This window comes from Dermochelys coriacea, chromosome 4 (assembly GCF_009764565.3).
Source record: "Dermochelys coriacea isolate rDerCor1 chromosome 4, rDerCor1.pri.v4, whole genome shotgun sequence".
Lineage (NCBI taxonomy): Eukaryota > Metazoa > Chordata > Testudines > Dermochelyidae > Dermochelys > Dermochelys coriacea.
Window position 1 is genome coordinate 143,641,346 of NC_050071.1, and position 26,112 is coordinate 143,667,457.

At 51.5% G+C, this 26,112-nt stretch overlaps 1 protein-coding gene across 2 annotated transcripts in view; it reads right to left on the bottom strand.

The window, feature by feature from the left end:
* Positions 1-26,112, bottom strand: part of ATP6V1B1 (ATPase H+ transporting V1 subunit B1) — an 83,387-nt gene that overhangs the window by 20,237 nt on the left and 37,038 nt on the right. For both annotated transcript variants that reach the window (XM_038401061.2, XM_043512864.1), the window contains 4 exons: positions 17,889-17,987; positions 11,314-11,407; positions 4,311-4,388; positions 1,426-1,565 (listed from right to left, as the gene is read on the bottom strand). In XM_038401061.2, the coding sequence (XP_038256989.1) occupies positions 1,426-1,565; positions 4,311-4,388; positions 11,314-11,407; positions 17,889-17,987 (411 nt within the window). The remainder of the gene's footprint in view (positions 1-1,425; positions 1,566-4,310; positions 4,389-11,313; positions 11,408-17,888; positions 17,988-26,112) is intronic.

A 26,112-nucleotide genomic window follows, 5' to 3' on the forward strand; every position in this document is an offset into this window, starting at 1 on the left:
GGCAGCGTCCTGTCTTCATAAACCCAGCCCACCTCCTCCCTCAGCTGGATTTCATCAGCAGGTAGGCCTTAGCACTACCTGGCTTTCCTCCAGGTACAGTTTATAGGTTAATTGTCCTAATTCACCCCTTCTGGCCTTGTGTGGGGTGGGTCCCCATCACAGTTGGCCTTCTTGGTTTTGGCTCTCGGGTGACAGAAGGTTGTGAAATTGACGTGCAAAAAGAACAGGACCCACTGAAGTTGTTTTTGGTTAAGGGCCCTCACCCTACACAAGTATTCTAAGTTCTTATGGTCTGTATACAGCTGGATGGTGTCCCAGGCCCCTTCACACACACGTCTCCCCTGGGGAGAGGATGGAGAACAAACATGTGACAGATATGTAGTCGCATAGCCTAATGCCCAACTGGAAGGCGCTCAGATACTGCGGTGATGAGTGCCGAATAAGAATGTATATGGACTCGAGCAGGGGCAGGGCAGGGGAGACAGTATCACTCCAGGAGGGTAGATCTGAGCCTGGAGAATACCTTTGTGAAGAACTGGAATGGCAGAATGGCGCAGGTGGGTTTGTTTAAGGGATGATTTCACACAGACAACATTACTGATGATTGAGGTATTGGATGCGCATTATTCATGGTATTTCTATCACACAGCATGATCAGGGCTCCATTGTGCCAGGGGCCTAATGAAAGGCACTTCCTTTTACCCAAGAGTTGACGATCTAGACAGACAGGAGAGACAAGGGTGGAAGGGGAAGCCACTTGCTGGACGTCACCCAGCAGGTCGGAGCTGGGTCTAGAACTGAGGTCTCCTGAGTGCCAGGCCAGCGGCCGGCCTGCAGAACCTGCTGTAGAGCAGCAATCTGAATGGCTGGCTGGTGGAAGGTGTTGCACTCCCAGGCTGTCGCCCTGACAAGGTACCACACAGAACAGGCACCGCACTGGGCAGAGCCAGGGGAGGCTTCTCACCCACACGGCTCTGCCCGGGTGTCTCAGCTCCGACTCAGGGGGACCTTCTCTAAGGTCTGGTTCGCTCTTCAGGGCTCACCCAGTTTTTGGCATCCCTGCTGAGGCTGCCAGCGGGGTGGGGGATTCAGTGGTGCTGGGGGGTTCTTGGGCCGGCCTGCTGGCAAAGGAGGCCTTGAGGTGCACCTCACCCGGTGGTGAGGGACAGCTGTTGGGAACAGCGAACTGGGCCAGCTAGGAACAGGGGATTCAAACTCCGGCCACCACTACCAATCCCCCGGGCCAGGCACCTCTCCTTGCAGGAAACGTCCATGGTTACCAGGGGCCCAGTGGTCCCAGCGCTTGCAATGCCACAGGAGCCCAACATCCAGCATCTCTGATGTTAGCATAAAGCAGCGATGGGTCCACCCTCACCCCACGTGCCCTGGCTGCCCCTGCTGCAGAAGGGGACAGGGAGGGCCTACCTCGTTGTGGGGGAGCCCGGCGGCAGAGAAGATGGGGATCTTCTGCCCCCTGGCGATGCTGTTCATGACGTCAATGGGCGAGATGCCAGTCTGGATCATCTCCTCGGGGTATATGCGACCATGAGGATTGATAGGCTGACCTGACACAAGAAGGCAGGAAGCGGTTATTGCAGGGGTGCTCATGGACCTGGTTTGTTATTGTAGGGTCATTTAAAAGACCTGGATGGTTTCGGGGGATAGGGAAATGAACTGTTAGTTATGAAAAATACAAAAACCTCACATAGAGGGGGGAAAATAGTCTAAATAGGGAGAGAGAGAGCGTGAAGGGCCCAGAAAGAGGAGTGTCGTTCTGGGCCTGCTGACCTGGGCAATGCCCCTTTAAAATCTATAGGGCGGGGGTTGCATGTGGGCGATCAGGTGACTGAGCAGTCTCCTCAGGTGTGCAGGAATCCAGATCCTTGTGGGGCAGCCTGTGTGTTATTACACAGGCATCACTTAGACACCCGGGTGTGAAAATGTGCCCCCTGGAGGTTGACATTGCTCCCCCTCAGACACATCCATGCAAATGTAACCACGGCTGGCAGAACATAGGTTCAGATCTCCCCAGTGGCTGGGCCATATAGAGGTTTATGAGTCTGCTACCGCCTCTGAACTAACAGACTGGGCCCTTTAGATTGAGCAGTAGAGGCTTGTTCTTTTAGATCCAGGTTCAGTCCCCAGAGATGACCCACACAGTGGTGTCATTTCAACTGGGGGCCCATTGGGGGCTGTTCCGCTGTGGGTTATGCTAGTGAAGTCAGTGGGAGCTGCAAGCACATAGATGAGGGCAGTAAAGAGCTGGTTGTTGTTAGAGGGATATTGACACGGTACAAATACATTGGCCAAGTCGTGTAGACCTCACTCAGCTTCACAGAGGGAGGTTTTGCCTGAATAAAAGCTACATAAGGGCTTCTGGATCTAACACCACCTTAGATTACTACAGCTGAAAGTAATGGAGAAACCTGACATACTGTTATGTTGAAATGTGCCAATGGCCACTATCAGGGAGTCTATGCCGTGGTCTAAACCAGGAAATTAGGTCGATGTAACTACACTTAGAGGTGTGAAAAATCCACACCCTAGAGCGACGTGGTTACACCAACCTAACCCCTGTTGCAGACAGCACTAGGTCGATGAGAGAACTCTCCTGTGGACCTAGCTATCGTCTTGCAGGGAGGTGGAGCACCTACGCCAGTGGGAGACCCTCTCCCATTGGCATCGGTAGCAGCTTCCCTGAAGGGCTACAGCAGTGCAGCTGCAGCATTAAGTGTAGACAAGCCCCTAGATCCAAAGACAATCATGTACCTTATTAAAGCCAGTGGTGCCAGGCTCTCCTTGTGACTCAACAGACGGAACAATCAAGCCCCTTTATATGTAGTAAAAACAGCTGCAACCGTGCAAGGCAACAGGCCGCATGGCAACACAGAGCTAACCCAGTTAGATTCAAAGAGGTTTCGCTGATTGCAAAGGCAGAGGCTGGATAGTCATAGAATCATAGGACTGGAAGGAACCTCGAGTGGTCTTCTAGTCCAGGCCCCTGCACTCAGGGCAGGACTAATGATTATCAAGAGTCAGACTATCCCTGACAGGTGTTTGTCTAACTTGCTCTTTAAAATCTCAATGACTGAGATTCCACAACTTCCCTAGGCTGACTCTTTGATGAACTATTGATTGCAGGCTGGGGGTGCTGGAGACAGAGGGAGGAGCTGTGAGTGTCATGCAGAGAGGAAACAGAGAGACAAAGCTTCTTGGGCACAGAGCTGGCTGGAGGGGCAGATTTGGGGATTTCTGAGCAGGGAGCCTGTTCCTGTTTGTTCCCACAGTGCTCTGGGCAGCAGGACTCTGCGTTCATTTTTTGTAAACAAACAACCCTTCACCGAAGAATATACCAGAGTCCAAGCTTCAATTTCTCATCGCCACTGAAACAGCCCAGCAGGACCCCGGATGTTGGCTAATCCCCGGGACAAAGAGGCGACAGTATTCTTTGGAGCCTCATCTCACTCACACTGGCCAGGAAGATCTCCCCACTGACTTCAGTTCCCTTCCTACCCTTCACTTGCCTTGGGCAGTTAAAACAGCTTGGTCCATTTCATTGCTCCTTCTTGTCAGTCCCTAGTCAATTTCACCTGCAGAGTCTCATGCACAAGCCCAGTGCTGCAATGTTTGTATTGCAAACACCAAAGGACAATGGTTATTTGTTCACAAAAATAACTGTTCACATTGGAATTTATTACCCATTAACAAAAAAACCTTGGTAACTTGGTCAAATTCAAGCCCAGCAGCCTCTTGCTAACGTGATCTGAAAGCTTTAGTGCTGGCTCACGTGGTCCAGGGACGAGGGCCTGGACCTTGGTAGCCAGGAGACCTGAGTTCTTTGGATCTGCCACTGACTTGCTCTGTGATCTTGGTCGAGTCATTGCCCGTCTCTGTCTCAGTTTCCCCACCTGTAAAATTGGGATCTGCCTGCTCCCCTTTGCAAAGTGTAAACATAAGAACGACCAGCCTGGGTCAGACCAATGGTCCATCTAGACCAGTATCCTGTCTTCTGACACTGGCTGATGCCAGGTGCCCCAGAGGGAATGAACAGAACAGGGCAATTATTGAGTGATCCATCCCGTCATCCACTCCCAGCTTCTGGCAGTCAAAGGTTTAGGGACACCAGAGCATGGAGTTGCATCCCTGCCCATCTTGTCTAATAGCCATTGACGAACCTATCCTCCTTGGCCTCTTTGCTATGACTGACAGCAAAAGGGCTGTCATCCCAACACACAGGAAGACATGGTCTCTGCCCCTTAGATCATGCTCTCAACATCTCTTGCCATCTTAATTTCTTGCAACGGGCTTACCGTTAATATCGAGAAAATCCTCGGCCATAACAGCTGGGCCTTTGTCGATGGGTTTTGCAGAACCGTTAAAAACCCGACCTGCAAAGGGAAATAAACGCTATTTAACATTTTCACCAATGGCCTCGAGGATAACAAAGTCATCACTGACAGAGTTTGCAGACAACACAAAGATTCGGGGAGCGGTAAATAATGCAGAGGACAGGTCAGTAATACAGAGAGAGCCGGACTGCTTGGTAACCTTGGCACAAGCTTGCAGACGCAGCTAGTACGCTTAACGTGGCTCCCATCCCCAGGTGGGACTTGCCCAGGGTCACACCAGAAGACTATAGCAGAGCAAGGAATCAAAGCATCCCTAGCCCGCATCCTAACCACTGAGCCATCCTCCCTCTCACCCAGAGCCTGGGCTCTCCCCAGGGCTGGTTGAAAATGGGAGCCATTTTGCATGCAACACCTGCCCATCCTACGGACAGCGGTCTGCTGGCTGCTCAATGCCTGACCCACAGCCCATTGAAGTCAATGGGTGTCTTTCCTCCTACGTCAAAGGGCCCTAATGACCCAGGTGCTTTGTTTTACTGGATGTTTCCTTCAGCAGCTCACCCCTCCTCCCGCCTCTGCTTTTGCTTCGGTGATAAATTAAACAGCTGTGTGTCTAAGACAAATCGAGGCGCAGTGAATACCAAGGTTACTGACCTTTCATGGTCAGTGGCTCCCTCTTCCCAGCCCCATCTCGGTATTGATCTTTATCTGCTGTGACAAGGACAATGCTTTCCCCGGTCCTCTTAAAGGGCCGGAAGAGAGTCCTATAGGGCAATTGCTGGCATACGGGGGAGAAAGGGATGAAGTGGGGGGAGCAGTAACGCAGCGCTATCGATTCCTCAGTGCGGCAGGGGCTGATAACAGCTCTCTAATGGGGCTTCAGCTTGGGAACGCCGGCGGAGTGTGCTCAGGAGAAAGAGGTGCAGAGCGCGAACGTTCACTCGCTACCTCGGGAGAGCACCTGGGGTTTAACCCCTGCGCGCTGCGGCCGCCTCGGGGCTGATGGGACTTAGCTAGAGCACCTTGTTCACTGGTCTAGAACTTAACGAGGGTCATGGAAACGCAGGGGAATGATGAGGAGGGTCACCCAACCTGACCCCTTGCTGGACTTCTCCCTTCGCACCAACATGTAGCCCCCAGCAAGGTGGTTCTCCCCCGCCAATCCAGGTCTCCCTCCCCTCCCTTGAATCTCTTCAGTCAAGCTGCTCCCACCACCATCTGCAATTTCTGGGAGGCTGCCCTGCTGGGCTGGCTTCCACTGAACATACAGGCTAAGCTTTTTCTGCCTTAGCCACAGCTCCTTGCCCCTTGGGTAGCTGTCTCTGGGGAGTGTGCCCCTGCACCATGTCGTTTCCCTGGCGGAGTACATCCAAAAGGACAGTACAGGCTGTGGTCGTGTCTCAGTCTACACAGAGCCCTTCCTTCCCTAGAGTCCACAGCCTGAGCCCCCTGCCTCAGAGTCCCTTCTGTGGCCCTTCTTTGTACGGTCTCTCGTTTTCCTCTCTCCTTCCTAGACTCTCAGGACGAGTGAGGCACTGACCTTGGCCTGGATCCTGGACTCTGCTGAGGCTGCCCTGCTCTGGCAGTGCAAAGCCACTGGAAACTTGGATCATCCAGTTCCCTGAGGACCTCCCCTCTGTATGGGAATCTCTGGGTGGCCAACGGCCAGTGCAGTGGATGCTACACTGTTTCCCCGCCTGCCCCCCCACCCAGAATATGGGGGAGTGGCTTGGACACAGGGGGCATGTCTCTTCATCAGATTGTCTATTGGAAGGGGGCCACTGGCAGCTGGTATAAGCTAGAGCAGCCTCACAGCCAGGGGCTGGGTTTGGCACTCACTCACTGCAGGATCACGGAGCCACTCACGTTGCTTAAAACCCCTCCAACCCTGACATGTGCCTAATCCAGCTCAGCCTGTCCAGAGAACCCAGACCCGAGGGCCCCAAATGGGCTGGCTCTGAGCTTCAGAGCAGCCCTGTAATGACCTTGGATTTACGTACAATTCCCCTGATCAGTACGTCCCAACAGAGCAGATTAGGGCTGAATCGGGTCCATGCGGCCCGCCTGGAGAGGTACACTGCCTGGACATACTTCACACTCTTTGCAGCACTCACAGGGACACCATCAGGATAAAAATAGTGGCCTACATTTTCAAAAGGGGCTAAGGGTTTTGGGTGCCCAGGTCCATGCACCTCAAAGAGGCCTGATTAGCAGAAAGGGCCACGCACCCATCCTCTGGAAATCAGGGTCTAAACCTGGGCACCCAAAAATTGAAGTCACTTTTGAAAATGGAGGCCAATACACAGCAGTAAAAGACTCTTTCCTGTGTTACTAATAACAACCCGAGTTATCAACACAGAAAGATGTTTGGACAAATCACATTCACCTTTCAGCAAGGAGGCTGCTTAGCTGCTTTTTATCCTTCACTTTCCGGTGAACAATGAAACCCACTTTCACTTTCTCTGTCTGATCACTTTCACGTCCTGATTTTCAGGTCTTAGCCCAAGGCTGTTGCGCTTGGTCTATAACACGGCAGGGGAAGGTTTTGCATTTTTTAAACGAACCCCTCTCTCATTGAAAATGGTCTAGCTAATCCTTACTCCTGCCGTGAATGCAGGGGACTGGACTAGATGACCTCTCGAGGTCCCTTCCAGTCCTACGATTCTAGGATTCTATGAAACCCCTTGTAGCTCAGGCGATACAGGCTGGTGTTTATGGAACAGAATTAATGCAACTGTTTCAAATGAAAGAAAAACATGGCCAGTCATCAATAGTAATACTGCAGTTAACACCGAGAGGCACTAAATGGAGCTCAGGGGCCCACAGTGCTAGGCAATGTACATACAGAGGCAGATTAAGATTTATTGGGGTCCGGCACAAACAACAGTTGGGCCAATCACACTCCCCTCACCACAGAGACCCGTCCCCTGCTCCTTCTTTTCCTAGGGTTGCCAACTTTCTAACTGCACTAAATAGAACACCCCTGCCCCGCCCCTTACGGACTGTGACCAAGTCACCCCTTCACCCCTTGTTAATCTAAGTAGATTGAGCTCCTTGAATCTATCGCTATAAAGCAGGTTTTCTAATCCTCTAATCATTCTCGTGGCTCTTCTCTGAGCCCTCCCCAATATATCAACTGTATCAATATATCCCCACTTCAGCCCTTTCAACTGTTCTTGAATTGTGGGCACCAGAACTGGACACAGGATTCCAGCAGCGGTTGCACCAGTGCCAAATACGGAGGTGAAATAACCTCCCCACTCCTACTCAATAATCCTGTTTATGCATCCAAGGTTTGCATTAGCTCTTTTGGCACTGGGTGCTCATGTTCAGTTGATTAGCCAGCATGATCCCCAAGTCTATTTCAGAGTCACTGCTGGCTGGATAGAGTCCCCCAGTCTGGAAGCACGGCCCATCAAGTACTAGAAAACGAATGGAAGGGAACACACCTGTATAAGGAGTTGGAGTGACTTAATAGCTCCCCCCGCTCCATCTCTATATTCTATGGATGGAACCCTAAATAAGAGTAAACAGCCTTTCCTTACGGCATTGTGGGAGTTCAGCTCCCAGACGGAACCCCTAAGAGCAGAATAATTGGCCAAAAAAAAAATCACGATGTGGGGGAGATAAAAGTAATTTTTGGACCCTTGCAAACAGCCCAGTTCTCACTGTGCTCTGTGGACCTTCATAGAATATCAGGGTTGGAAGGAACCTCAGGAGATCATCTATTACAACCCGCTGCTCAAAGCAGGACCAATCCCCAATTTTTGCCCTAGATCCCTAAATGGCCCCCTCAAGGACTGAACTCACAACCCTGGGTTTAGCAGGCCAATGCTCAAACCACTGAGCTATTCCTCCCCCTTTGTCTTGCCTGGCTTCCTATGGGGAAGCCCCAGTGTGCATGGTTCTGGCCTGCGTCATGCCAATTGGGCCAGTGGGCTGCTGAAGGTATCCCCAATACGCTGGTGTCAGCTGGTGGACTAGCCATGAACACGCACAGCAGGCCTCAGTGCACCCCCAGGGGAAGGCTTTGCCCATCAGGCTAGGAAGGCGCTGGCCTGGAGTGGCCACCGCACACTGGGCTTGGATGACTTTGGTGTCAGCGCTTGATCCTGCAAGTCCCTAAGTGGTGTGCAGCAGGGGCCAGGTGTGGGCATCAATTAGGTTAAGCAGTGAGTGTAGCCCGCTGCAAGGAGCAGCAGGAAGCCTCCTGCACTCCTGTTCCTGTCTTCACAAGGGACAAGTCAGGGGTGGAGAATGGGGGTGTCAGATCCCCACCATGCTAAGGAGATGCTTAGCTGCACATTCCAGTGTCACAGCAAGGCAGGATGAGGTTTCCCCATCTACCCAGGACCTTCTGTGCACCAAAGCTCTGCCCTTGGGCTGGGCACGATTAACTCTTTAGCATCTCACTCTTTTCCCCTTCTTCCCACCTCACCAAAACCAAACCAAACCGAGCCCAAACTCCCAGCTAGTATGAAAACATGACCTCCCCTCTGTTTCTCTGGGTAGCAGACACATCCTGGAATGTAGCACATATCCCAGCGCTGCCCCAGCGGGCAGGGAGAGGGGAGACAGAAGGTCTCCTAAAGTTTTCCAGCGAGATGAGAACAGATCCCTTAAGGCACCATCCGCTGTCCAGTGATCACGTTATCCCAAGTTGCTGCACTGACACCTGCCCCCTGCGTGGTGCATTACCCTTGACCATTGCGCTTTGAATACAGGTCGGTGGCCAGTTTTCCTATTGCAAGTCGACAGGAGAGTAAGATTGCATGAGACACTCTAGCAAATACTTCACTGATGTCCAGACAATGACACATCACATCTACTGAGTTCCCGACCCCCACTGATTTTGTCCCTGGGATTGGGTCTGCCCAGATCCGTTCTTTACAACTCCCCAATGCTGTTCTCTCTGCTCACGCCTCCATCCTTAGCCTCCAGGTTACAGAATTGTTTTCTTCTTCCCGTTCATTTTATTCTGTTACTAAGGATCAAAGTTAGATTCGCTGGACTGTCATTGCTCGGGCTCCTCTCTTGTGTAGCCAGTTTCATGCTAGTGAAAGGTGCCGCACTGGCAGAAGTTCTCGGGTTAGACACAGACTGTGTACAGCAACGTACGCTCCCCCGCCCCCACGGGCCCCGTCCTACCCTAAAAAAGGCCCCGTCTACACTGGAGCTGGAGGTGTAAATTGCAGCTTGGGCAGACGTACATGCAGCAAGGCCTCCCCAGCATGGGCAGTGGCTCAGGGACACTCCTTCCAAGCTCCTAGGTACGCAGTCAGGCAGCTAGCTTGAGGCTCTGTGGCCACACTTCTATGTTAGTATGCTAGCTCAAGCTGGGTGGGAGGTGGGAATCACCTCTCCCAGCTGCAGTGTAGATGTCTCCAAAGAGGCCTGTGGCCTAGGGGATAGAGAACTGCAATGGGAGTCAGGTAACCTTGGGCAAATTCCCCTTCCTGTACCTCTGTCTCCCTCCCTTTATTTCTATTATGAGCTCTTTGGGGCAGAAGTGGTCTCTTATTATATTTATATACAGTGCCTTGCACAATGGGGCCCTGATCTGACCTAGGTTCATTGCTACTGGTTCATTCACAGGAAAGGAGTTCAGGTTCTATACTTATCGCATTCTTGGTCACCTGAGACAAAGGGGCCAATTATTTCCAACAAGGATGGTGCTATTTTATATATTTTTAAGATGCAGCCACCTATCATCCAGTAGGCACTAGACTGAGATCCAACAAACTCATTTGATATAAGAGACAGGCCAATCATCAGCTGGGTACCACCTTTAACTCACCTCCAAACCTAGACCAGATTTGAACTGGTGACCTGGAAACAAGAGACCTTGTAGCCCACCACCACTGAAACCCTCCTGCCCTTTGCAGTCGTTAAACAATTTTACTGCCTTGTCTTCCCGCCTTGCCATTATTATTATTGCTGATTTCAATCCCTCCCTTTGCCTATTAGCAGGGCTGAGTTCTCTCTAGCGTTCCTGATCTATTCGCTTGAGACCAGCCAGAAGCAAAGCCCCAATTCCAATCCTGGGGAGTATCAAATTGCACTCTGCAGCTGGGCTGAACCAAACCCCAGGATCCAAACATCCCCAAACTTTGGTGGTTTAGAATCTGAATTTGAATAGGGATTTCTTAGCTGGTCCCTCTCTTTCTAATGCAGCAGCCCCCCCCCCCCCCGAATGTGAGATCAGATCCTAGATCCCAGCTCATCACCTTGGGCTCACATGTGCCATCAGCAGAAGCCTGTTGGCAGTATTAATTCATCCTTGTTTTGTTTTGTTTTGTTGGTTGAAGGTTTTGTTGCCTTCCACTTTCCCCCACCAGCCTCTATGGATGATGTGACCTTCCCCACAGTCTCCTCCCACTCCCTTCTCTGTTTCCATTACTGCTTTTACCCTCTGCTCGTGGGGCCGGTCCTGTATGGAGACACACTGGCCTCTTCAGGAGCCTTTGGAATTTCCCTTTTCAGACTCACTGAGGGGTTCCGGTATCAAAAGTCATCCAGCAGCTGTTCAGCGGAGGTCAGGAGGCATTGAGCCTCCAACAGTTCCAGTGGAACCAGACCAGCCTTTCAATCCATTTCCCAAAGCACCTGCTACTAGGGTGACCAGAGAGCAAGAGTGAAAAATCGGGACACTTTTTTTCGGGACGGGAGCATAGTTGCATATATAAGACAAAGCCCTTAATATTGGGATGATCCTGAAGGTATCGGGATGTCTGGTCCCCCTATCTGCAGCCCCTATCTCAGGGCAGGTGAAACAATGGTAAATATTGATCAAAGGAAAGTGACTCTCTGTGCAGACAAATCAAACGTTACGAATGTAAAATCAGCAGCAGGCTACAGGCTCTGGCAGCCCCTTGTTGCTGGCGCAGTAACTTGTTGCTGTTTATTTTTACCACTAAGATCCGTGGATTGAGATGAATTCGTTCTCAGCTTGCTCTTATGGACCTACCTAGCATGTCCTCGGAAACAGGTGTCCGGAGGATGTCCCCGGTAAACTCGCAGGATGTCTTCTTGGCGTCGATCCCAGATGTTCCTTCAAACACCTGCACAGACCCAGGGACAGGAACCAAATTAGTGGCAATTAGTGGGGATTAACGGCAAATGGCTGGAGAGGGCCAGGCGGGTTCAAATGAACTGAGGGGAAGGGAATCTAGAAGATAATGTTATGTGATCTGCACTGTTTAAAAAGATGCACCAGACAGAGAGGGCGAGGGAGCCTGGGAAGGAAGGAAGGAAAGAAACTTTGGTATTAAGAAAACTCTCCTCTTTTAGGACCTGATTGAAAGCCCGTCACGGGAGTTTTCCCATTGACTTCAATGGGCTTTGGCTCAAACCCTTACTCCATAATGTAACTGGTAACTGTGTGCATGTGTCTCAGCATGCCATCTCTTTCGCTTGGCATAGATGTAGAGCCTGCAAAATTGCCAGTTTATGGCCTCAATGCAGCAGTGCATGGATCTGGGGAACTGGAGTTCGCCTGGCTGGAGAGCACTAGATGCCACCCATCGGCATGGCTACGCCTCCATTTAAACCTACAATCTCCCTCATGTCTTATGGTGTAAAACCTCCGGGCTACCGGACCACCCCAGTGAGATTTCTGTCGCTTTTCTGTACACTCACAGACGTGGCTGGCCTGGAGAACAACAGGGCTGTCGAACAGAGATGACTGTAATGCTGGTACATAATCAGTACTATGGCTGATTTTAAGTAGTGGCTGGATCTCAGCCTGGTGATCTCAGCCAGCACGAGGGATTGAAGTTGGGCCCTCTAGAACTAAATACACAAATCTCTATGACATGGGTGAAAGAACCCACCTCTCCAGCTGCAATCCTGTGACAGATTCATCTCCTCTGTGGATCAAGTGCAGAGGTGGACAGGTCACACACTCTGACCAGTGGGTCACTGTTCCAGAAGGAGCCTGATCCGTAGCTACTGATGTAGCTGATACCAGTGGAGCTGGTCTGATTTACACCAGCTCGGGACCTGCCCCTAGATGTAACTATGTAGACTCAAAAGCAGGTCACCTGTACATCCCTGCTCAGCAACCTTTCCTTCACCAAGGGACAGGGTAGCGGCACACAGCTCTGTGCTGGCCACGAAGCACACGGTGTCCTTTGCTTTCTAGCTGCTATAATTCTTATCTCTCCCAAGTTAAGCAGTGTAGGACCCGGTCAGCCCTTGGATGAGAGACCTTGAGGCAAAAGTCCAGGTGCTGCAGAAGTGGAGTTTGTGTCTCAATGGGTAGCGCTCTTGAGCCAAGGCAGAACTGGAGCCACTTTTCAGATTTGACTCTGGGGGGGCTCAAGCCCTTGCAAGCTATGAAAGTCCTCAGCCAGGGATCTGCTGGTTGTGTCTGTGTGTGAAGAGCCAGGCTTATTCTCAGCACTGCGTGAGCGTGAACTACAGCTCCTCAACCCAAGCTGTGTCTTCAGTATAACACAAACTGAACCCCTAGCAATCAGACAGGAAGCCAGCCCCTGTCGTGATTTGAGACACAGGAAATGGAAGTTGGCATCAGAATCTCCCTGCTCCTCTCTGCATTAAATGCTCAGTGCCCCGGTCACCAGTGAAATTTGAATCCTCAGCACTGCACTACAGACCTTTGCCATGTGAACAAATGAAGAAACATCAGCTGGGTAGTCGACCACCTGCTATGGGAGAAAATGGCACATGTGTTGCTCGCATGTAACGAGCTGTATTTCCTGTATCTCAAGAGTTATCATCAGACCAGCTATCCTTCTGGGAAGTTCAGTAGCGTATATATGACACACACAGGCCCAGATTCTGCAACGAACTCACCATGGGTGAAGGGGTTCACTTGAGCTGAGCCAACCTCAGGATCAGGGCCATATTTATATATCATGCGCATATATTATATAAACATTACACACTGGTATTTACATGCAATTTCTTTAGCTAAGAGATCACTGCAATTTTCCATTCAAACTCCTGCCATATGAGAAATAGTTCTTTTAAAATTGCTTTAAAATATAGATTTGCTCAAAGAAGGCAGATCTAAAGATCCCAGCAATTCCAAAATGAATCAGGGAGAGGCCAGAATAAAGAAAGCATAAAACAGTCTCATTAATGCAGTGGAGGTAACAGTCGGATGGTTTAAGGGCTGTGTTTTCTCCCAGCTCGCTAACGAGATCCTACCAGAGCAGTATGCTCTAGTAGAGAAGGGAATCCAAAGGCACTTTGATTGGTATAATATTTGCCACCATTTGTATTAATTAACCTCCCGACCGCTGCTTTAATTAGAGCCGTGTGGCCCCTTGGAAAGGACCGGACTGTGAAAGAATGTGGCACATTCAAGCAGGCTCATTCATACATCTGCAGCTGTGGCAGCTGGGAAGAAAGGAAAAGGCTGCCCTACCCCAGTGCATGTGTGTGGGTCAGACCCTTCCTAAGCCGCTTCTGCAAAAGACTCAGGTTTTTGGAGGCTGACTCCCTAATAGGATTAGAAGGGCACTGCAAAGGTCTCTGCGGCATTGGAGGAGTGAAGTTTCGCAGCTCACCGGCAGAGGTCCCAGGCAGGTCAACTGGGTAGCTACCTTGTTTCACTAGGCTGAGCTCAAGGCGTTAATGATTAGAGAGGGACAAGCCAGGAGGGAAGGTGGGCTGATTGGAAAGGACAGGGAGTTAGATTACAAAAGGTCAGGACGCTTTCAGAGAAAACTGTGACTTTTATTTTGGTCGGACCCTGGTGCCCCCATGGAGACCCACAGAATCCACCCACATGGATCCCGGTGCAGGATCAGGGCCAGAGGGCAAGACTTTTTGTGCCAGTTGTTGCGAGGTTGAGGGGTAAACTGGTGATTGTCAATGCACAGAGTTTGCTGTCTGGGCGGAGGGGTGGGGGGCATGGGACCTGAGAATGGCATTTCCAGGGACCTCCAGCAGGGGTCACTGGAGAGGGAAAAGCTCCAGCAGGGCCAGGGCCAAAGGTGCATTTTAGGGGGAAATGAGCTGACGCCGTGGGGACTGGGGAACAAACCAGCTGTGCCCATGGAATTAAAGGCTGTAGCTTTGGCCATGCACACAACGGGAGCAAAGTCAGATTTCAGGAGGCAACTCTAATTCCGGCATTTCCTAACTTTTGAGTGCTTGACTTCTCCACTTTAATGCTGTGTTTTAACGTAGTTTTTTGTGAGTATTTCCTAGATTTTTGAAAAAAACAAAACAAAACTGAGACAACAGGAGGGCCAACTTGTGGAACCAGGCGGGTACCCACAAGGGTCACTGGAAGGGTGCGAACCGTTAGTTCCATAGTACAGGCCTCTGCCCCAGAGCAACTGACTGCACTAGTAGGTTGTTTCCCCAACATGAGCCAACCAGTAGATGGGGATGAGATACACACTTTGCCAGTGGGTTTTACTGCTATTGCCTGGCAGCAGAGGGATACTGAGACTCAGGAATCCTGGGTTCTAGTCTAGGGTCCGAGGGGAGCATCTACTCTAGTGGTTACACAGCCCTTGCCCTGCCTGGCCTGACTCCTCGTACTCCTGACCCTTCCACCCCCCATCTCAAGTCCTCATTCCTGTCCCAATATCCCCCAGCTCCCTGGCCCCCTTGGCTCCACATCCCCACCCTCATGGTTCCATGGCCCAGTAGCACACCCCAGCCCTTTGTCCCAATCAACCCAGACCCCCACCCCCACCCCCACCCCCTTGGCTTCTTGTCCCAGTTCCCTCAAACCCTCAGCTTCTCTTCTCCATGCTGCCCACCTGGATCTTGGTCCCAGTCTCACCCACCACCTGCCTGGCCCCTTGTCCAACATGCCCTCCCTCCACTGCCCCAAGACTCCTCTCCTCTCCAAGCAGGCTGAGTACTCTTCTCCTTGCTGCCTGGGTGCCAGCCGGGGGATGGCCTTTGGGAGCACAGGAGACAGTCTCCTACTCTCTGGTTTTGTGTCCGGCCCCTCAGCAGACTGGAAGCGCAATGACAGGGCAAGTGTAAGCCCCAGCAGCCAAATGCCAAGTCCCTGCTCCAGAACATGAAGGGGCTACAGGTTCTCAACAAAATGCTCAAGAGTTTTATTAACATGGGCAAAACGAGGGATTTTTCTTTAGTCTTGTTCTGAGAAATGGCTGAACCATTTTTGCTGGGTTGAAAAAAACTTCAGCTGGAGGCAGATGCTCAGCAGGGAAAATTCCAGCCCAAACGGTTAAAGTTTGGCAAAGTTATAAGCCGCTGACAATGGGGTGTTATAACAGGAAGTGTTAACTAGAGGCTCTCCTACTGCGCTGGACACAGTCCTATAACCTTCCCCGTCCCCCTGCTGCCGGCCAGCTTGTACGCCGAGAGCCAGCTGCAAGGGTGGTTTTGTGTGTGTGCTGGGGCTGCCTCAGGAGCTGGAGCTGGAATCAGACCCCCCCCCCCCAATTCCTTTCTCACAGAGACACCAAATAGCCAGAGACACATCGATTCCAAGGGCAGATGGGACCACCGTGATCATCTAGACCAGGGGTCGGCAACCTTTCGGAAGCGGTGTGCCAAGTCTTCGTTTATTCCCTCTAATTTAAGGTTTCGCATGCCAGTCATACATTTTAATGTTTTTAGAAGGTCTCTCTCTCTAAGTCTATATATTACATAACTAAACTATTGTATGCAAAGTAAACGAGGAGGGGCAGGCACGCTTCATTTAAAATGAAAAGAAAATGCTGATCTTAAGCTGCCGGCCCGCTCAGCCCTCTGCCAGCCTGGTTCCGTTCACCTAGGCCGGCAGCGGGCTGAGCGGGGCCTGCAGCCGGGACTCTGGCTGGCAAGGGGCCGGCAGCCAGAACCCCAAACCGGCAGCGGGCTGAGCGGGGCCAGCGGCCGGGACCCCAGCTGGCAAGGGGCCGGCAGCCAGAACCCCAGACCACCAGCAGGCTGAGTGGGGCTAACGGCCGGGACCCCAGACCGGCAGTAGGCTGAGCGGGGCCAGCGGCCGGGACCCCAGCTGGCAAGGGGCCGGCAGCCAGAACCCCAGACCACCAGCAGGCTGAGTGGGGCTAACGGCCGGGACCCCAGACCGGCAGCAGACTGAGCGGGGCCGGCGGCCAGGACCCTGGCTGGCAAGGGGCTGGCAGCCAGGACCCCAGACCAGCAGCGGGCTGAGTGGGGCCCGATGGCCGGGACCCCAGACCGGCAGCAGACTGAGCGGGGCCGGCGGCCAGGACCCTGGCTGGCAAGGGGCTGGCAGCCAGGACCCCAGACCAGCAGCGGGCTGAGTGGGGCCCGATGGCCGGGACCCCAGACTGGCAGTGGACTGAGCGGCTCAGCCTGCTGCCACTCAGCCCTCTGCCGGTCTGGGGTTCCGTCTGCCGGCTCCTGCCAGCCAGGGTCCCAGCTGCCGGCCCCACTCAGCCCGCTGCCAGTCTGGGATCCCAGCCCTGCCCACACAGAGTGGGTACCTACCTTCTCCCTGGTTCTAGCCCATTCTCTTCCTCTCTCTCTGGACTGAGCTGAGGGTGGGAGTGCACTGAGCACAGGGCTGGGGGTGAAAGAGCAGGTTGGGGGTTGGGGTGTAGGGTCTGGCCAGGAGCTAGAATGAGGGAGGGAGCTCAGCCACTCTTGAGCCACCGTGGGACCAGAGCCTGACTTCCCCAAAGACACTCGCAATCCAATCTCTGCAGCAGCTGCTCTTACAGCCCTGCCCCTGGGTAGGTCACACGTCAATGGAAAACCCAGGGCTGGCCCGTGCCAGCTGACTCGGGCTTGAGGGGCTGTTTCCTTGCAGTAAAGATGTCTGGGATCAGTCTGGAGCCCGGGCTCTAGGACCCTTCAAGGTGGGATAGTCTCAGAGGTCGGGCTACAGCCTGAGCCCAGATATCTACACTGCAATGAAACAGCCCTGCATTCCGAGCACCGGGAGCCAGAGTCAGCTGGCCCGGGCCAGCCGCAGGTGACTAGCGGCTGTGTAGACACACTGTGACCAGGTAAGTCCCATGCACTCTCACAAGCTCATTGGAGCAGAGGTGGTTTTTCACTATGGGTTTGCGCAGTGCCCAGCACAATGGGACCCTGATCTAGGTTATGGCCTGGAGGTGCTACCATAATACAGATACATTGGTATCCTTCTCAGTTTCCTGAGCCATCCAGTCACTCTGACAATGTGCTTTGAAAAGAATGAAACTCATATGGAACTGAACTGGAAAAAGGAACCCACAGAGAATACAATACAGGTGCTCAGCAGCAGAATGGGCCGAGTGAGTTGTAGTTGTGGTGTATTGAAAACTGTGTTAAGACGATAAGCTACCACAGTGAGTCTCAGGGATTTTCATGGTCTGTTTGCAAGGAGGCATGCAATCCGAGTTTTCAACAAAGAGCCAGCCTAGAGCAAGGTGGGTAAATCCTGCCTTAGGGAGCAGCCTGCTTTGTCTCTATCGGGTTTTGGGCTCTTGTGTGTTAAGGTTCTGGGTTTGAAGAACCAAAGTTGTGTTACATCGCAAACTTCTAGCAAGAGGATTTTCTGGTTTTAGCTACCCCCTGTGTGCGTATGCTGTGAACATAGTGACACACTGCATGCTGTGCACTCACCTGCACGATAGCTTTAGACCCCACCACTTCCAGGACTTGCCCACTCCTGTTGGTGCCATTGGGAAGGGTGAAGTTGACAATCTCGGCATACTGGGCGAACTACGCAGAGAGAAGCAAGGCCGGGGTTAATGTCTGAGCTGCCGCTGTCCTGTGGGAAGCAATCCTGCCCCGGCTGACTTTTCACACCACAACCAGACTCCAGCGAGCTCCCCACATTGGTACAACTGTTGTGTGATGCCTGGCTCCCACCCTAGCTCAGTGGGAATGTCCATCCGAGAGCCTGGATCTGAGTGTAACCCCTTGGGCTGGCGTCCCCAGCCCACACTTCCAGCTGAATGATCAGAAATATTTCTGTGTGTTCCTTTGGCAGCAGGAGCACTGCCTGGGTGCTCGCTGCTTCGGAGCATGGCCCATACTGTGCCTACCTCCCATTCCTTGTTCCACACTTTCAAGGGGCTCCTCGGCTTCCCCATTGCCCCTTCGTGCTCATTTCTTCCTGCTTTCTTCCCCGCCCCCTGACCAAACCTCCTGCACCTTTGCATCCTTCCCCTGTGTCCCTTCATGCTTCCTGCCATGCGGCTCCTAGGCCTGGAGCTCCCTCCTGCCCCGCCTGAACAAATGTCTCTCTTCATTCCAAATCTTTCTTCACACTCACTCCTCATATTAATCACTTCTACAGATAAGGCACCAGACTGGGACTCAGCAGATCTGGGGTCTATTCCCAGCTCTTCCATTGACCTACTGCGGGACCTTGGGCAAGTCCCTTCATTTCCCTGTGCCTCAGTTTCCCACCTGTAAAGTGGGGATAAACAACACTCCCTTGTCTATTTAGGGTGTGAGCTTCCCTACCTAACTGGGGTGCTGCAAGGATAAATTCATGAGAATTTGTGAGGGGCTCAGACAATGGGGCAATGAGCACTGCTGGACAGCCCGTAGACAAATAACTGTTCAGTCGTAGTTATTGACTGATTGCTATTTAACATTTGAGTATGATACTTGTGCCACAAAGCTTGTCAGTGTGAAGCCATCGAAACCATAGCTGCAATAGATGGGGAGCCCAGACGGGACCATTGTGATCAGCCAGTCTGACCTTCAGCGTGACACAGGCCAGAGAATTTCATCCCATGATACTGGCATGCATAAGTGAGCTGTAGCTCACGAAAGCTTATGCTCAAATAAATTTGTTAGTCTCTAAGGTGCCACAAGTCCTCCTTTTCTTTTTGCGAATACAGACTAACACGGCTGCTACTCTGAAACCTTAGAGTTTGTGATTGAATTGCTGGCGTAGCCTCCAAGACCTTAGCCGCTGGGTTCCGAAGCGCTCAGCTCGACTCTGAACTCATCTCTGAGGTCTCTTTATTGGTATATGGTCAAACTACACTTGAGCTGCCAAGCCTCAAGCATAAGGGGTGGGTAAAGGGCAGCAAAGTTACCCAGCAAACCTCTTCCTTTCTATCCATTTGCACATCACAGTGCGTTTACTGTATACTGCATGACACGTTGTTTGGTCACTTTGTAGGAACCAGTCTCTGTACAGCATAGTCTGGCCACGCACTGTCCATGCATGACATGCTCTTTACCTCCTCTTACGTTTCAGGCTTATCTTACCCACTGGTATCTTGTCCACTGTCAGTGGCTCCCTGGGTGTTCCCCCTTATCATAGCTAGTACAGACATTTTGTTCTCAGCCTGGTGCTCCATTTACTTCCCTCATCCAGTCTCCCAAGAAATGAGGCCTCCCTCATGTCCAATTATGCATCAAGCCAGGCCTACACGAACCAGAGCAGATCTTTTATGCAGACACCCAGTCCTGCTGGGAAAATGCCCAGCAACAGAGAAGATACAGCTGTCCCAGTGGTGTGTTAATTAGGTTGCTGCCTCCTCTCGAATGGCTAAATATGGGGAGTCCAGAGATGTCAACACAATGATAAGAATGTCCCTGCATACACACACTATGCTTGTGAGCGGGGACTGAACCTGGTACTTTCGGCACCAAAAATGCAGGCTGCAGCCACTTGGGCTGAAGGCTTATACTAGTGCTATGGGGAAATGTAACATGCTAGCCACCATTTATATAGCTGTGTTGTTAGACATGCTCATCCCAAGGGTCTGGAATAATGGGAGTTCAAGTCTTGTCTGAGGGGCCATTTTGTGCTGAACCGAGACCATAGGCATATGCAGAGGGACCGTCAGCATCAGACATCCATACTGTTGTCCCTTGCACTAATGGGGGCGCTGTCCGAGCTGTAAAGCTGTTCTTGTCCCTGGGACTGGCCCATAGAGGGATGCCTGATGTCAGCATCCTAAGCAAGGGTCACCAATGTTTCACCAGCAGTAAGGAGGAGGAAACAGAGGGCAGTTAGGAACCAATTCCTCTTGACCATTAGTGTGAGTTGGGCCCCAAACTCCCCTTTGGGCCTTTGAAAACTGACCCCAACGTTCGCTCCTGCACAAAACCAGGTGATTTAATTGCTGGCAGATTTAAACAACTGTGACAAAGTTCCTGTTCTACCTTGGTGGGTCTTGCGCTTATTGGCGGATTTGCTCGCCTTGGAGCTTCACGGCAACCCTCAGCTTGGCCGTTTTTCTGAACCCACAGTCCAGGTTGACTCCTCCTGTGTCTGATCAGGAGTTGGGAGGATTTGGGGGGAACCCGGCCCACCCTCTACTCCGGGTTCCAGCCCAGGGCCCTGTGGAATGCAGCCTCCTGGAACAGCTGTGCGACAGCTACAACTCCCTGGGCTACTTCCCCATGGCCTCCTCCCAACACCTTCTTTATCCTCACCTTAGGACTTTCCTCCTGGTGTCTGATAATGCTTGTACTCCTCACTGCTCCAGCAGTCCGCCTTCTCATGCTCAGCTCTTAGTGCCTCTTGCTCCCAGCTCCTCACACGCACACCACAAACTGAAGTGAGCTCCTTTTTAAAACCCAGGTGCCCTGATTAGCCTGCCTTAATTGTCTCCAGAAGGTTCCTGATTGTTCTAGAACCTTCCCCGCTACCTTATCCAGGGAAAAGGGACCTATTTAGCCTAGGGCTAATATATCTGTCTTCTATTACTCTCCTATAGCCATCTGGCCCAACCCTGTCACATAACTTTTCTCTTGCCTTTAAAGCCAGCTCCCACTTAGAGCCAGGGACCATTTGTGGCAACTGGTGTGGAGTAAGTTGGCCTGGAATTCCATCGCACCAGCCCAGAGAGAAAGGCCTGGCATAAGACGTCTAAACAGCTAATGTTTTAGCAGGGAAATTGGCTCAGAATCACGGTCTGCGCTTGGACCTTCAGTCAATGCCAGGCTGGTGAAAGCTGCCACATCTGAAAGCCTCTCCTTCTCCACAGAGCAGGGAGAGGATGAGGGCAGGTGCAAAGGGCAAGCTGCCCCCCCACTGCCCTGCCCTCCCATAACCCCCATTTTGAGCAAGGGAGTAATTCACCTTCTGGCTACAGCTACATCCCCCGGACTAACATGTAGTTACACCAGGGAAGGACATGTACCATGGTCACTCTCTACTAACCAGGCTTGGATTAGAACCAAGGGTCAAGTCTACATAGCCCATGAAGATTGTAGTGCGGATAGGCTTTAATCTAATGAACCCAGGTAACAATCATAGTAGAGACGTGGCAGCTCAGATGTCAGTGTGGACCAGCTGCCACAGTACAAAGTTGCTGGGGACCTGGGTACGTACTCAGGTTGCTAGTCGGCTGCCATATCTTCACTACTGTTGTTACCCGTGCTAGCTAGATTAAAACTAGCACAGATGGGCCTATATCCCATTACGGCACCCTCCAGCCCTCCTTTTGCTTTCTAAGCTCTGGCATTGTCCCACTGTCCTTCCCTAAAGTTGCCAAATTGTGTAAGTTCCAAGGGACGGGCATTTTGCCAAACCTCCAGCAGCCCTGCTCCATTTCCCTTCCTTGCGCGCACCGGCAACTGGCCTGCTGGCTTAGCCTCAGCCAGGACTGTACAGTTTCCCTGGCTACTGAGCATCTACGCCTGTGAACTTTGGACTTTAAATCTCCAGTAAAAACCTTCTTTTAAAGCAAACAAACACGTGGTCCAGCTCTTTAACTGACCTTATTCATTTCCATCCTGCACATGTCAGAATGAAAGGTGCTATCGCCATGATCCATGATGTTGCAATTGATCAACAAAGCATTTATTTATTACCAGGCATAACCCTTCAGCTGGATCCACGGGCAGCTACGTATGGAATGCAGCTTTCCTGGCTTTAGCGTTGGCCGCTTTTAACTCGGGAGCTGACTTATTGCCACTGAAGAGAGCCTGGACAGCAGGGTTACAATAACAGTGAACTCATTCAGGCAGGTGGGTTCGATCCCTGATCTCTAGACAAGCACTGAGATTGGTGACAAACACAGAACTCTGAACCCCTAGTCCCGAGCCCGAGCCAGAAGATCATGCCCCCATCACTGAGCAAACAGGAAGCAAAGCAGGGCCTGGTGTGAGTGGACACACAACTCCAGCCCATCCATGTCCATGGAACTTATAGCCAGGCTGAATCTGCTCTGAAAATGCAGGATGAGCAGCACATCAGAGTCCACTAGAGGTCACTTTGTCAAACCAAGCAACAGTATTTCCCCCGTCTACTAAAACCTCCAGGTAACAGTAGCTACAGCCAACAGATCTAGTCAGTTTGCACAACGGATGGAAGAGTCTGTGTCCACTGGTGTCAATGGGGAGGAATTTCTTTCAAAGACCATGGTGTCATGCCAGATTTTCACTGCAGAGTCTGGCCTTGGGGAAATACAGGCATTTTACATAATGGGTAAAGCCACACAGGTGTAGGTTTCAGAGTAGCAGCCGTGTTAGTCTGTATTTGCAAAAAGAAAAGGAGGACTTGTGGCACCTTAGAGACTAACAAATTTATTAGAGCATAAGCTTTCGTGAGCTAAAGCTCACTTCATCGGATGCATCAGGAGTAGGTGAATACCTACATACACAGTGAGAAAGCAATTATATAAGAAAAGAAATCTAGCTGCCTTTGCAGGATGGCCTGTTAGGGGGAACACCACTATTTACCTCTCTCCATTCTAAAACAGACCATTTATTCTTACCCTTTGTTTCCTATCTTTTAACCAGTTTCTGACTGATCCAAGAAGGCTAACAGCATATTGGGCTGTATTAGTAGGAGCGTTGCCAGCAGATCGAGGGAAGTGATTATTCCCCTCTATTTGGCACTGGTGAGGCTACAACTGGAGTTTTGTGTCCAGTTTTGGGCCTCCCACTAGAGAAAGGATGTGGACAAATTGGAGAGAGTCCAGTGGAAGGCAACGAAAATGATTAGGGGGCTGGGCACATGACTTACGAAGAGAGGCTGAGGGAACTGGACTTGTTTAGTCTGCGGAAGAGAAGAATGAGGGGGGATTTGATAGCTGCTTTCAACTACCTGAAAGGGGGTTCCGAAGAGGATGGATCTAGACTGTTCTCAGTGGTAGCAGATGACAGAACAAGGAGCAATGGTCTCAAGTTGCAGTGGTGGAGGTTTAGGTAGGATATTAGGAAAAACTTTTCCACTAGGGGGGTAGTGAAACACTGGAATGGGTTACCTAGGGAGGTGGTGGAATCTCCATCCTTAGAGGTTTTTAAGGTCAGGCTTGACAAAGCCCTGGCTGGGATGATCTAGTTGGGGTTGGTCCTGCTTTGAGCAGGGGGTTGGAGGACTGGGTCAGGCACTGGGTCGCGGTGGCTCTGGTCAGCACCGCCGACCAGGCCGTTAAAAGTCCTGGGCCATTAAAAGTCCCATCGATGATGCTGCCCAGCTAAGGCAGGCTAGTGCCTACCTGTTCTGACACCATCCTGTACCCCAGAAGTGGCCAGCAGCAGGTCCAGCTCCTAGGCAGGGGGGGACATGTGACTCCACACTGTGCCCCTGCCCTGAGCACCGGCTTCACTGGGGGGGCAGTGCCTGCGAGCGAGAGCTGGGCAGAGCCACTTCCACACCTCCACCTAGGAGCCAGGCCTGCTGCTGGCTGCTTCTGGGGCGCAGCACGGTCCACGGTGCCAGGACAGGCAGGAAGCCTTCCTTAGCACCCCCACTGCACTGCTGACCAGGAGCCGCCTGAGGTAACCCCATGCCCCAACTCTGCGTCCCAACCCCGTGTCCCAATCCCCTGCCCCAGCCCTGAGTCCCCTCCCAAACCCAGAGCCCCTTCCTGCACCCCAAACCCCTCATCCTCGGCCCTACCCCAGAGCCTGCACCCCCAGCCCAGAGCCCTGACACCCTCCCCACCCCAACCCCCTGCCCCAGCCCTGAGCCCCCCCAAACCCAGAGCCCCTTCCTGCATCCCAAACTCCTCATCTCTGGCCCCACCCCAGAGCCTGTACCCCCTGCCCAGAGCCTGGCCCTCCTCCTACACCCTAGCCCCCTGCCCCAGCCCACAGCCCCCTCACACACCCTGAACCTCTCATTCCCAGCCCCCCCTGCAGCCCTCACCCCAACCCTCTGCCCCAGCCCTGAGCCCCTCCCACACCCCAAATCCCTCATCCCCAGCTCCCTTGGGTCACGGGCATCAACAATTTTCTTCAGCTGGGTCACCAGAAAAAAAGTTTGAAAACCACTGGACTAGATGACCTCCTGAAGTCTCTTCCAATCCTAATCTTCTATGATTCTATGAAAGGACCTTCCCTCTTGGCCCATGACTCTTTACTTTGCTTAAGAGCCTTTGGTGAGGGACCTTGTTAAAGACTTCTGAAAATCTAAGTACACTGTATCCAGTGGATCACCCTTGTACACGTTTGTTGACTCCCTCAAAGATTCCCCAACAAATCATGTTCATCTCTGTGCCTGATAATTCTGTTCTTTACTATAGTTTCAACTAGTTTTCCCAATACTGAAGTCAGGCTTACCAGCCCGTAATTTCCGGGGTCACCTCTGGAGCCTTTTTTAAAAATTGGCGTCCCATTAGCTATCCTCCCGTCATCTGGTATGGAAGCTGATTTAAATGACGGGTTACATACCACAGTTAGTAGTTCTGCAATTTCACATTTGAGTTCTTTCAGAACTCTTGGGTGAATACCATCTGGTCCCGGTGTCTTATTTGTGTTTAGTTTATCAATTTGTTCCAAAACCTCCTCTAATGACATCCCAATCTGGGACCGTTCCTCATCTTTGTCACCTAAAAAGAATGGCTCAGGTTTGGGAATCTCCCTCACATCCTCAACTGTGAAGACCAATGCAAACAATTCATTTAGGTTTTCTGCAATGGCCTTATCGTCCTTGGGCGCTCCTTTAGCATCTCGATCATCCAGTGGCCCCACTGATTGTTTGGCAGGCTTCCTGCTTCTGATGTACTTAACATGTTATTTTTTTTTTACTGTTACTTTTTGAGTCTTTGGCTAGTTGCTCTTCAAATTATTTTTTGGCCTTCTTAATTATATTTTTACCTTTCACTTGCCAGAGTTTATGCTCCTTTGTATTTTCCTCTGTAGGATTTAACTTCTAATTCTTAAAGGATGCCTTTTTGCCTCTAACTGCTTCTTTTATTTTGTTGTTTAGCCATGATGGCAGTTTTTTGCTCCTTTTACTATGTTTTTTAATTTTGGGTATATTTAATTTGAGCCTCTATTATGGTGTTTTTAAAAAGTTTCCATTCCGTTTACAGGGATTTCACTTTCTGCTCAAGAAACTCCCTGAAAAAGCACAAGAACAAATCTGCACAGACACACCCCTAGAACCCCGACCAGGAATATTCTATCTGCTACCCAAGATCCATAAACCTGGAAATCCTAGACGCCCCATCATCTCAGGCATTGGCACCCTGACAGCAGAATTGTCTGGCTATGTAGACTCTCCTCAGGCACTACACTACCAGCACTCCCAGCTATCTTGGAGACACCACTGACTTCCTGAGGAAACTACAATCATTGGTGATCTTCCTGAAAACATCCTGGCCACTATGGATGTAGAAGCCTCTACACCAACATTCCACACAAAGATGAACTACAAGCCGTCAGGAACAGTATCCTCGATACTGTCACGGCTAACCTGGTGGCTGCACTTTGTGACTTTGTCCTCACCCATAACTATTTCACATTTGGGGACAATGTATACCTTCAAGTCAGTGGTACTGTTATGGGTACCGGCATGGCCCCACAATATGCCAACATTTTTATGGCTGACGTAGAACAACGCTTCCTCAGCTCTCATCCCCTAATGCTCCTACTCTACTTGAGCTACATTGATGACATCTTCATCATCTGGACCCAT